The 12460-nt window shown below is 35.6% G+C and overlaps 1 protein-coding gene across 4 annotated transcripts in view; it reads left to right on the plus strand.

Moving 5' to 3' along the window:
• The window catches only part of TEX9 (testis expressed 9), an 83531-nt gene that overhangs the window by 30192 nt on the left and 40879 nt on the right, over positions 1 to 12460 (plus strand). For 2 of the 4 annotated variants that reach the window (XM_059180599.1, XM_059180601.1), the window contains exon 10: positions 5084 to 5218. The exons of the other annotated variants lie outside the window; for them this stretch is intronic. In XM_059180599.1, coding sequence (XP_059036582.1) covers positions 5084 to 5218 — 135 coding nt within the window. The remainder of the gene's footprint in view (positions 1 to 5083; positions 5219 to 12460) is intronic. 4 annotated transcript variants of the gene reach the window in all.

A 12460-nucleotide genomic window follows, 5' to 3' on the forward strand; every position in this document is an offset into this window, starting at 1 on the left:
TGCCCTTGTTCCCTGACCTTTGGCGATGTTTCTAGGAAGAAGTTGCTGTAGCTGAGGTCAAAGAGGTTGCTGCCTGTGTTCTTCTCAAGGGTTTTGGTGGATTCCTGCCTCACATTGAGGTCTTACCCCAATATTTCTTTAAATAGTTATATTTTAAAGAGCTTAACATATGAAATGCCTTTTATATTTGCCATTTCTGGTATTCTTCATTCTTTAGATCTGTTTTTCTATATGCCTGCTTGAAATAACTACCCATTCAATCCTTGTAGTGCCAGTTTGCTAGTCACTGATTCCCTGTTTTTGTTTCTTTGAAAAAAGACTGTTCCTTATTAATTTTTTTTAATTTTGAAAATTACAGATTCACAAAAGCTGCAAAAATAGAGGTCCTGTGGACCCTACACTCAGTTTCCTTCATTGGTAGCATCATCATTCACCAGTTTCAGATGCAATTGTGTGTGTTTGGGTCCCCTTAAATTTTTAAAGGATATTTTCTACTAGATACAGAATTATCAATTCAAAGTTTGTCTTCTTTTAGTATTTTAAAGATATCATCCCATTGTCCTCTGGGTTATGTCATTTCTGACAGAAAGTTCACAGTAATTCTTTTCTTTCTACCCTTCCATTTTTATGTCTTTTATCTTTGTTTTTAAGACATTCTCTTTGTTACTTGTTTCCAGCAATTTCATAATGATGTGTTTTCTCAGTTTTGTGTAGGAAGTGTTTATTCTGCTTGAAGTTTGTTGAACTTTTTGAATCTGTGGGTTTATAAGTGTTCATCAAATTTGGAAAATTTTGACCATTATTTCTTGCAGTATTTTTTCTGTACCCTGTCTTTCCCTCCCCCAATCTGTAACTTAAGCTATACTTTTGTTAGAATACTTGATATTATCCCACTGATAATATATCCGTGACATTAGGTCACTGATGTTCTTAGCTCTTTTTTCTTTATATTTTTTATTTGAATAATTTCTATTGCTGTCCTCAGTAGTCCACTGATCTTTTTTTTTTTTTTTTTTTTAAAGATTTTATTTATTTATTTATTTATTTATTTGACACAGAGATCACAAGCAGGCAGAGAGGCCAGAGAGCCCCACGCGGGTCTCCGTCCCAGGACCCTGGGATCATGACCTGAGCCAAAGGCAGAGGCTTTAAGCCGCTGAGCCACCCAGGCACCCTTACTGATCTTTTCTTTGCAGTGGGTAGTATACTCTTAACCAAGTGAAGTGTTCATTTTGATATAGTATTCATCTGTAGAAGTTCCATTTGATTCTTTTTTATATTCTTAATTTATGTCCTCATTATATTAATATATATAATTAAAATAGCTGTTTTGACTGTCTTGTCTGCTGGATCCATTGTATTTCTCATTTATGGATTTGCTTCTGTTGAATATTTCTTCTGGATATCAATCACATTTTTCTGCTGCTTGGTTTAGTTAGTGATTTTATACAGGATACTAGACATTGTGAATATTGTATTGTTGAGTATCTGTGTTTAATGTGCTCTTTGAAAACAAGTCATTTTTTTTGCCAGTTTAGTCCCATTGAGGCCTGTTTTTAAGTTTGGCTTGGGTGTGTCTAGAGTAGTCACTAGGTGAGACCTAGTTCTCAGTATACTAAGGATATCCTGTGTAGATTCCTAAAGCTCTCTCCTAATGGAGTTCCTCCTCCTTTGAACTCTTCTTAGAATTCCAGCTGCCTCAGTCTTCTCCAGCTTCCATCGCTATTTCCTCAGCTTGGCAGACTTGGCTCTTTTCTCCTCCTCATACCCACAGTGTGGATATTGCCTCCAGGCAGAGCGCTGGGATGATTGTAGGACTACTCCATTTATTTCTCTTCTCTCAGGATTCATAATCCTATTATCTTCCTTTATCTCTAAATAGTTATTTTACATGTTTTGACTATTTTTTTGGTTGTTTACAATGTGGTTTTATGTTAGGTTCTTACTGTTTCATAATGGGTAGAATCCTTAATCTCTGATTTGTTTTGTTTTGTTTTGTTTTTGGTCAAATTAAAGTCAGTAGGTACATTCCACAAGTTTCTCTAACCATGGGTTATGTCACACAATGCTTATCATTAGTAACTCACACACACAAAAAAGTCTGCTCTCTTTTTATCTTTCACTCCAGTTAAAATTGAGGTTTGTATCATTTCCTAAAGATGCTTTTGTTCTTTTTTGTTTCTGTAGCAAAACTCCTCAAAAGCATTTTGTTAATTTCTTCAGGTCTTTATCTTGCAAAGAAAGCTTTTAAATTTTTTATTATATGTATCCTGCAAAGCCATGATATTAGTGGCCCTTATCTTTGATTAATATTATATAGTTTACAAATTGCTATCACATACGTATGATAGTTGTGTGTAGTCATATGTTTTTATTACATAGATCTGCACCTCTCCCCTGTTCTTTATTCCCTTCTCCCCCAGCTTACATTTCATGGTGTACTACTTAATTATCTATTATATATATTCTTTTTTTTTAAGATTTTATTTATTTATTTGACAGAAATCACAAGTAGATGGAGAGGCAGGCAGAGAGAGAGAGAGGGAAGCAGGCTCCCTGCTGAGCAGAGAGCCCGATGCGGGCCTCGATCCCAGGACCCTGAGATCATGACCTGAGCCGAAGGCAGCGGCTTAACCCACTGAGCCACCCAGGCGCCCATTTTATATAAATTCTTAATTTTGTGTGCCCATCGTTCATGTAGAATGGTACCTGGCACATAGTAAATCCTCGATAAATATGAATAAGTAATTAGGTATAGATCTCATTACTACCAATTTCAGATGCAGAAACTGTCTACCACAGCTCATAGGTTCTCTGAGTCCAAGTTTATTGCTTTTTGTACCTTAGCCACTTATTTCTAGAATTTCCGATCACTTATTTGTTCTCATCTGGTTATTCCTCTTCTGAATTACTGTGGCAATTTGTGTTACTCTTAAAGCGTTTGCTATCATTTTGTCAGTGCTGTGGCTACTGATACATAGCTCTGTCTGTTCTTGCCTTCTCACAGTTCCTTATGAATGCTTTGAAAGTTAAGAGAGAATGGCAAGTTATTTCTCATTGCATCTCATAGGATTTAAGTTTTAAAGTGAGATTTTAATTTCTTTAGGCGATCTAGATTTTTCTTTTAAAGCTAATTTAAAATTCAGGGCTTGAAATCTTTCCTAAAAGTTTTCTCTAACAACACGTAGACTGCTTAATTTTTTTTGTTAACAATAGATTTACTTTATTATTTTCAGTTTATAACCTCTCTCATAAAAAATATTGGTATCTTGTTTGCGCTTTGTAAAAAGTACTTGAGTGTGATTGAAAACAGAAATGTTTTCAAGTTTTTTGGTGAGGTTTTCCCTTTCCTTAGTGGGTTTGCTCATATGGGAATACTTTATTTTGTATTTTACTTTTCTAATGCTTATCTTTTTTCTTTTTCACTTCTCCCAAGAAGGGGGCCATGTTGATTAATGGATAGAAGAACATAATGTGGTGTTGGATGGTTTTCATTTTTCTACGAAGTAGGTTACAAAGTCACCAGCAGGAAAGAGAAGGGCAAAGATTTATTTTCCTATTCTTATGGGTGGAGGCTAAAATGAGGCAGCTAGAACTGTGGACTTTGTAGCTAATGAGAATCTCTGCCTTTTCCATGTGAACAGTGAGATAAATCAAGCTTGCTCTTACTGTAGCTACCACCCACAAAGCTGTGAAGAAGGCTGGTGATAGCAGATGGTATTCATACACAGTTTGATTTGTTTAAAAACCCACATAAAGAGCAGCATGTGTTTTGTTGTGTTTTGTTTTGTTTTGCCCTTAATTACTTAGGGCCAGGGAGATCAGTTTTCAAATAAAACACAGTGATACAGCCAGGAGGAAAAAAAAAAATTATAGAAGAAGAAAACAGACAACTGTATTTTTAACTGCATCATTTCAATTCCATGATATTTATTGAATATCTGTTGTATATAAGGCTCTGTACTAGGCACTGTAGGGGATGCAAAGAAGAGTGAGTTAAATATTACAAAAAAAATTCAGGTGAATAAATATGTCATTAGTGCCTCTTCTATGCCACTGAAGTTCCAGGAATACAGAAATTAAGACCGTTTCTGTCCTCAGTGAGCTTATATTAATTGTGGGGGAAATGAAGTAAACTGATAGTTTCAGTTCTGCACAGCAGGTACTGTGACATATGTGTGTTAAGGTGTTGTGGAAGCTCTGAAAAAAGGGTACCTAATCTACCCTGGGAGTAGAATGAGGGAAGGCTTCTTGGAGGAGGTAAAACCTTCCTGTATACCCCTTGTTGAGTCTTAAAGGATGGATGGATGTTGGCTAGGTTAAAATGAGGAGCAGGGAGGAGGGATCAGGGCAGAAGGAAGAGCATGAGATAAGCAAAGGTTCAGAGGCAAGAAACATCATAGCTATTTGGGAGATATATCTGAAGGTAACACCTTGCAGGAGATGAGATAATAGTGCCAGATTATGGTAGAGTTTGGAGTTTATCCTACATATTCATGTTTGTTCTGTACATTCTCTGCAATAGCATCTCTTAGAATATTTACAGAAATGCAAGTCTAAACCTACCCCAAGACATAGAACATGAATCCATAAGGTCTATTGTTTTTGCTCAGAGTTGGGATTTTCCGTTTAAGGCTAATGTAGAATGCTCTGTTTTTAACAAATATTTCTTACATGATATACTTTGTTAGGTTTATACAAGCACAGTATTTAATAGAGTTCGTGCCTTACATAGCTGTTTTGGGGGAGGTTCCCAAAGGAAGAACTATAGTGACAAAGAGTTGCTTATAAAATAAATATAGAGGACCTCTATACTATATAAAAAGAGATAGAAAATTCTAAACAAAAAGTAATTTGAAAACCTAATTCATGACTATGTCTTTAAGGATATATCTTTCTAACACCAATTCAGGGTAAGAATTTCCTGAGACCTCTGTCATTCAGTGCTCAGACCCTAGCCTTTGGTATATGTGTGTATAAAATTTGGGAGAAAGCAAGGAATATGGAAACGGAAAATGTTGTAGAATAATAGAGGGAACTTATGATATATTTATAAATGTTCCATATATCTTTTACCATACAGGAATTAGAGAGTAAAAGAAGACAACAAAAACAGGCTGCCAGTAACCAAAGTGCTACAGAAGTTCGGTTGAACAGAGCTCTAGAAGAGGCAGAAAAGTATAAATTGGAGTTAAGTAAATCAAGGCAAAATAATAAGGTATGGAAATATTGAATAGTTTTGGTAGTGGTCACCTTTGGTACCTTCTTTTATGCAAGAGTAAAAAATACAGTTTTTAAGTTATAATTTTTTTTTTAAGATTTTTTTTATTTATTTGACAGACACAGATCACAAGTAGGCAGAGAGGCAGGCAGAGAGAGAGGGGGAAACAGGCTCCCTGCTTGAGCAGAGAGCCCGATGCGGGGCTCGATCCCAGAACCCTGGGATCATCACCTGAGCCAAAGGCAGAGGCTTAACCCCCTGAGCCACCCAGGCGCCCCTTTAAGTTATAATTTTTGATGTCATGGTGAACATTTCTTTTTTCAGAAGATGTGCATTCATTATTGATATGTGTATTTTCAAAAGTTAAGATTATATTGCTTGGTCTATTAGCATAACTGGGTGATAGCCCAACTCTTTGGAGGATTCAGTCATTTATTCATCCAACAAATTTTTATTTTGTGCCCATATGACATGCCAGACATTTTTCTAACCTCTAGGGATAAATGGTAGGAAAAAGTCTCTTTGGTATCTCAAGTCTTTTTCCTTCTCTGAGCCCTACTTTTCTAATATAGAATGCAAAGGACTACTTTATAGGGAGGTGGTTCTCAAACTTGAGTAAGTATCAGAATTACCTGGAAGGCTTGTTAAAACATAGGTTGCTGGGCCCCAACCCCAGAGTTTCAGATTTAATAGATCCGGGGGTGAGGCCCATTTTAACTAGTTCCCCGGGTGATGCTGAAGCCACTGGTTCTGAGATGACATTTAATATTCACTGTTACATAGTTGTAAGGAACACTATGGTATCCCAATATCTAGTCAGTGATCGGCATAGAATTAGCACTCGGTTCCTGAAATATCTGTTGAATAAATGAAGGCTTAAGGATCATTGTGTATGAAAACATTTTGTATACTCTATAAATTTTGGCTATTAGTTTTTGGTTCTGTGTCAACCTCAAAGTGATGCTCCATTGGAATCTCCCCCTTATTGTATATTATATTGAATAATTTAACAGTGGCTTGGATGTTGAAGTTAGGAGCCACCTTCATTACATACACAAATGATACATTTCGAATTAAACTAATAACACTTAAAAGGACATAGAAATAAACTGAACTTGATAAATCCTCCAACATTTAACAAATGCAAAAATGTTACAGAGACTACAGAGTTTTGTGATCTCTTCTGTGAGATAGTTTATGCTGAGCGATCAGATTGTGTTCATGTTCAAGAGACATCAATGATGGCATGATGGGAGTTTATTAATAGAACTTACTAAATGAACAAGTTCGGAAGTCATCTTTATAACTTGCCAATAACTAGCATGCTATTGGAATAGTACTTCCAGTTTGGTTCACTCTGAAGGGATTTTGAAGAAGATCAAATGGAATAACCACGTATATGTCAGAATTTGCTAATTCTTGGTTGTAGATGTGATCTCTGTTTTAGCACACACTTTAGAGAAGTAGAAGGAAAAATTTGTTTCCATGACAACAATAATCCTAATCAACTGTTTTACAAATTGACATACCAAGTCCTCATTACTTAGTTTAAAATCATCAACACTGTAAAAACAAATATGTTCAAGACAAATTTCTGATCCCAAGTCTGCATTATGGATGATCAGTTTAAACATAGTGGGAGAACATTTTGTGTAACTATTTGCAATCAAGTGGACGTTTTGAGATCAGAGTTCTTAGATGTAACTTATTACAGATTTCTGAAAAAGTATGTCTGCGAGTCTTCAGTTTTTAATTTTTCAATTATTTTGCTTCATTTCTAATTTCTGTCTTTAAAAGATGTTTTGGGGATATGCTATAAGTTTTTCCTTATAGTCTACTCTGTATATAAGTTTTTTGTGAGGAAGTATACTTTTTTCTATTTTCATTCTTTGTGCCTTGCTTCTCATTCTAATCAGACATAATTAGGTAGATAATTAAAATTATTCATGTCTGTATGCTTAAGAAAAAGTAAGTCTTCCTTAAAATAGAGTAAGATTGCCTCACAGTGTTTAGAAAATTAAGGATTTATTTTTTTAAATGATAATATTCTCCACAGAGGTTAGGAATTAAGTAACTTGGCCTTAGAGTAAGAGTAACTCTTGAAACAAAAAGTCAAGTTAACCAGATGCTGCATGAGTGTAGGTACCCTGACTGCCTCATTCACTGCTGTGTCTTAGTGCCTTGAACATAGTAATTGCTTCTGAAGCATGCTGCAGGAAGGAATGTGGAAAGACAACTATGTGATGCTTTAATTGGAATTCTTCTTAAAAACAGGGCATTTGATTATATGGTTTGGTTGAGGTCCATTTAAAATATGTCACCAAGCCCATGTCACTTTCTTTAGGAATAGATAATTTCTAATTCTTCCTTAATTCATTAAGAAATATTTATGAGGGCCTTCTAGGTACCTGCCAGATCTTTACTAGAGGTTGGAGATATAAAGGTGATTAAAAAATAAATTAATTAATGTGGTCTGTGTAATCATGCATTTTGTAGTGGAGAAGCTATGTGTTATTTAGACAATTCAAGCAAAAGTGAGGGGCAACCGTTCATTCAAGGAATGCTTTTTTAAAAATGCAATTTTAAACTAAGATCTGAATAATATTAACAAGTTATATGCTCGGAAGAGATTATGGACAAAAGGAATCTCGTGTAAAATATGCGGCAGGAAGTGTGGCTCTGTGGCAGGAAAAAAAAGACAAGGTCATGAAAGTAGGGGATGGAAGTGAAGGGAGTATTGCCAAGTAGAGGCCAAACCTTTTAGATCCTTTAGACGGTGTTAAGCATTTTGGCTTTTGTCAAAAGAATAGTACAAAGCCACTGCATGGTTATTTCGAACAAAGTTGGGTGAGACCATGCCGTGATCATATGAGCACCTGGAAAGTATTTTTGTATCTTGTAGAGAATTCACTGGAAGGAGGCAAGAATGGATTTTGGTTAAGAATATCAGTGTGAGGGGCACCTGGGTGGCTCAGTGGGTTAAAGCCTCTGCCTTCAGCTTGGGCCATGATCTCAGAGTCCTGGGATTGAGCTCCACAGGGCTCTCTGCTCAGCAGGGAGCCTGCTTTCCTTCCTCTCTCTGCCTGCCTCTCTGCCTACTTGTGATCTCTCTGTTAAATAAATAAATAAATAAATAAATAAATAAATAAATAAAATCTTAGGGGGGAAAAAAAAGAATAGCAGTATGAGAGATGATGAGGTAGCTTGGCCTAAACTGATATTGGTAAAAATGGAAAGAAAATAAGTACCAAAATACATCAAAGAGAAAAAATCACTAGGACATGGTGATGACTGGATATGGAATTGTGGGAAAGGGAAGCTTTCAAGAGGATGTTTTGATTTTTAATTTTCAGAACCAGATAGATATTGCCATTCACTGGAAGAGGTTAGGAAAGAAGATGGAGTTATTTTTTGATATCTTGAGATTGATCCCATTGTTGCATATGACAGTAGTTCACTTTTAATAATTTTACACAAGGTATAAATAGACCAAGCAATACCACCTTATCTATGGACTTAGTGTTGTTTGCCAGTTTTTGCTATTACAAATAAAGCTGCCATGAACATTCACATGTAAGTCTTTGTGTAGCCATCTGTTTTCATTTTTCTTGAGTCAATACCTAGAATTAAATGTCTGGGTTTTATTATAGATGTACATTCATGCCAAACCGTTTTCCCAAAATGTCTCTAACAACTTATATTCCCCACACCAGCATATTAAAGTTTTAGCTGGTCCATATCTTCACCAGCATTTAATATAGTCAGGCTTTGGGGCGCCTGGGTGGCTCAGTGGGTTAAAGCCTCTACCTTCGGCTCGGGTCATGATCCTAGGGTCCTGGGATTGAGCCCCGCATCGGGCTCTCTGCTCGGCAGGTAGCCTGCTTCCTCTTCTCTCTCTGCCTACCTCTCTGCCTACTTGTGATTTCTGTCTGTCAAATAAATAAATAAAATCTTTAAAAAAATATATGTAGTCAGGCTTTGACATTTTACTGTGCCAGTGGGTGACTAATGGTATCTTATGTGGTTACTTTACATAATGACCAGTGAATGATACTGAACATCTTCATGTGCTTATTTGCTATCTTGATATCTTCTTTTCCCCCCAGTTTTATTGAGATGTAATTGGTATACAGCATTGTATAAATTTAAGGTGTGTAGTATAATGATTTGATTTATGTATATTGTGAAATGATTACCACACTAAGATATCCATCATCTCATAGTGATACAAAAAAATAAGAAAAGCTTTTTTCCCTGGTATTGCGGATTCTTAGGATCTACTTACTTAACAACTTTGAAATGTACTATGTAACAGTTAAGTGTAGTTACCATGTTGCACATTATATTTCTAGTTCTTTTTTATGTTTTAACTGGAAGTTTGTAACGTTTGATCACTTTTCTCCAATCCCCTCCTTCTGCCCCCTGCCATCCCCTGCTTCTGTTTTTCTAATGCATTTTTTAGAATACTTTTTCAAAAGATTTTTTTAAATATGAGTAAGACCACACAGTATTTGTCTTTGTCTGACTTAACTTCACTTAGCATAATGCCGTCAAGGTCTATCCATGTTGAGAATGGCAGAATTTCTTTTTTTGTGGCTGAATAATATTGCACCAATACCACAACATCTCTATCCATTCATCCATTGATGGATACTTAGGTTGTTTCCATGTCTTGGCTATTGTAAATAATACTGCCGTGAGCATGGGGTTGCAGATATCTCTTTGATGTGGTATTTTCATTTCCTGTAGATACATTCACGGAGGTGGAATTGCTGGATTATATGATAGTTGTATTTTAAATTTTTTGAGGAACCTCTAAACTGTTTTCCATAGTGGTTTTACCAATGTACAATCCCACTAACAGTGCACAAGTATTCCCTTTTCTCCACATCCTCTCCATCATTTGTTATCTCTTGTTTTTTGATGATAGCCATTCAAACTGGCATGAGGTGATTTCTCATTGTGGTTTCAATGTGCATTTCCCTGAAGATTAGTGATGTTGAGCACCTTTTCATGTAGCTGTTAGCCATTTGTATTTTATCTTCTTTGGAAAATACCTTCAGGTCCTTTGCCCATTTTTTAAATTGGATTATTTGTGGAGTATTTTTACTATTGAGTTGTATGATTTCTGGACATATTTTAAATGTTAACCCCTTATCAGTTATATGGTTTGCAAATACTTTTTCCCATTCTGTTTTCATTTTGTTGATTATTTCTTTTGCTGTGCAGAAGCTTTTTAGTTTGATGCAGTTCCCTTTGTTTTTCATTTTGTTACTGTGTCCTATCCAAAAACTAATAGTCAAGACCCATGTCAAGGAGTTGTTTTCCTATACTTTCTTGTAGGAGTTTCTGGTCTTACATTTAAATCTTTAATGCATTTCCAGTTAATTTTTGTGAGTGGTGTAAGATAGGAACCAAGTTTCGTTCTTTTACATGTGAGTATTCAATTTCCCCAGTACCATTTATTGAGAAGACTATCCTTTTCCCATTGAGTGTTCTTCCTCCCTTGTGAGCTATTAGTTGACTGTACGTGTGTGGGTCAATTTCTGAGCCCTTGATTCTGTTCTCCTGGTCCAAGTGTCTGCTTTTATGCCAATACCATGCTATTTTAATTACTACAGCTTTATAGCTTGTAATCAGGAAGTGAGATGCCTCCCACTGTGTTCTCCCCCCCACCCCGGGAGTGTTTTGACTATTTGGAATCTTCTGTGGTTCTATATAAATTTTAGGATTGTTTTGCTTATTTCTGTAATAAGTGCTATTGGAATCTTGGTAGAGAAGATTGCACTTAATCTATAGATTGTTTGGTAATATGGAAATTTTAAAAATAGTCTTCAAATCCATGAATACAGGATACCTTTCCATGCATTTGTATCTTTGGTTTCCTTCGTATCTTACAGTTTTCATTGTACATGTGTACAGTTTAGTTTATTCCTAACTGTTTTATTGGCTTTGATGATATTATAAATGAGATCATTTCTTTTTCAGATAATTTTTTTTTTTAGTGTATATAAACATTACTAATGATTGAATGTTAATTTTGTATCCCACAACTTTACTGAATTTATTGATTACATCTAACAGTTCCTTGGTGGAGTCTTCAGGATTCTCTTTTTCCCCTTTCTTTTTTATTTTAAATTCTGTGTAATTAACATTCAGTGTTATACTAGTTACTAGGTGATAGTTACAATATAGTGATTCAGTAATTCCATATATCACCCGAAGCTCATCACAAGTGTACTCCCTAATCCCCACTGCCTGTTTTACCCATCCCCCAACCTACTTCCCTTCTGATAACCATTACTTTGTTCTCTGTACTTAAAAGTCTGTTTCTTGGGGCTGCCTGGATGGCTCAGTGGGTTAAACCTCTGCCTTTGGCTCAGGTCATGATCTCAGGGTGTTGGGATCAAGCCCCACATCGGGCTCTCTGTTCAGTGGGCAGTCTGCTTCCTCCTCTCTCTGCCTGCTTGCCTCTCTGCCTACTTGTGATCTAAATCTCTGTCAAATAAATAAATAAAATATTTTTTTAAGTCTGTTTCTTGGTTTATTTCTGTTTTTCTCCTTTGCTCATTTTTTTTTGGTTTTGGTTTTTTTTTTTTTTCTTAAATTCCACATATGAGTGAAATCATAAGATGTTTATCTCTGACCGACTTATTTCACTTAGGGTTACACTCTTTAGCTCTATCCATGTGATTGCAAATGGCAAGATTTTGTTCTTTTTTATGGCTGAATAATACTCTATCATGTGTACATGCATATCTCCTTTATCCATTCATTTATGAATGGACACCAAGGCTTCTTCCATAATTTGGCTATTATAAATAACGCTGCTATATATAAAATCATGTCATATGCAAATAGAGATAACTTTACTTCTTCCTTTCCAATTCTGGTAGCTTTTATTTCTTTTTCCTGCCTGATTGCTCTGGGTAGGGCTTCTAGTACTTTGTTGAATAGGAGTAGTGAGAACGGGCACCCTTGCCTTGTTCTTAGTCTTAAAGGAAACTCTTTTATCCTTTCACCATAACTATGATGTTAGCTATTGCAGCTTATCATATATCTGGCCTATAATATGTTAAGGTACATTCCTTCTAAACCTAATATATTAAGAGTTTTTTTAATCATGAATGAATGTTGAATTTTGTCAAATGCTTTTTCTGTGTTAATTGAGATGATCATGTGCTTTTTTTCTTTCATTCTGTTGTGATGTATCACGTTGATGGATTTGTTTATGTTGAA

Source organism: Mustela lutreola, chromosome 7 (genome assembly GCF_030435805.1).
Source record: "Mustela lutreola isolate mMusLut2 chromosome 7, mMusLut2.pri, whole genome shotgun sequence".
In the NCBI taxonomy this organism is placed as follows: Eukaryota; Metazoa; Chordata; class Mammalia; order Carnivora; family Mustelidae; genus Mustela; species Mustela lutreola.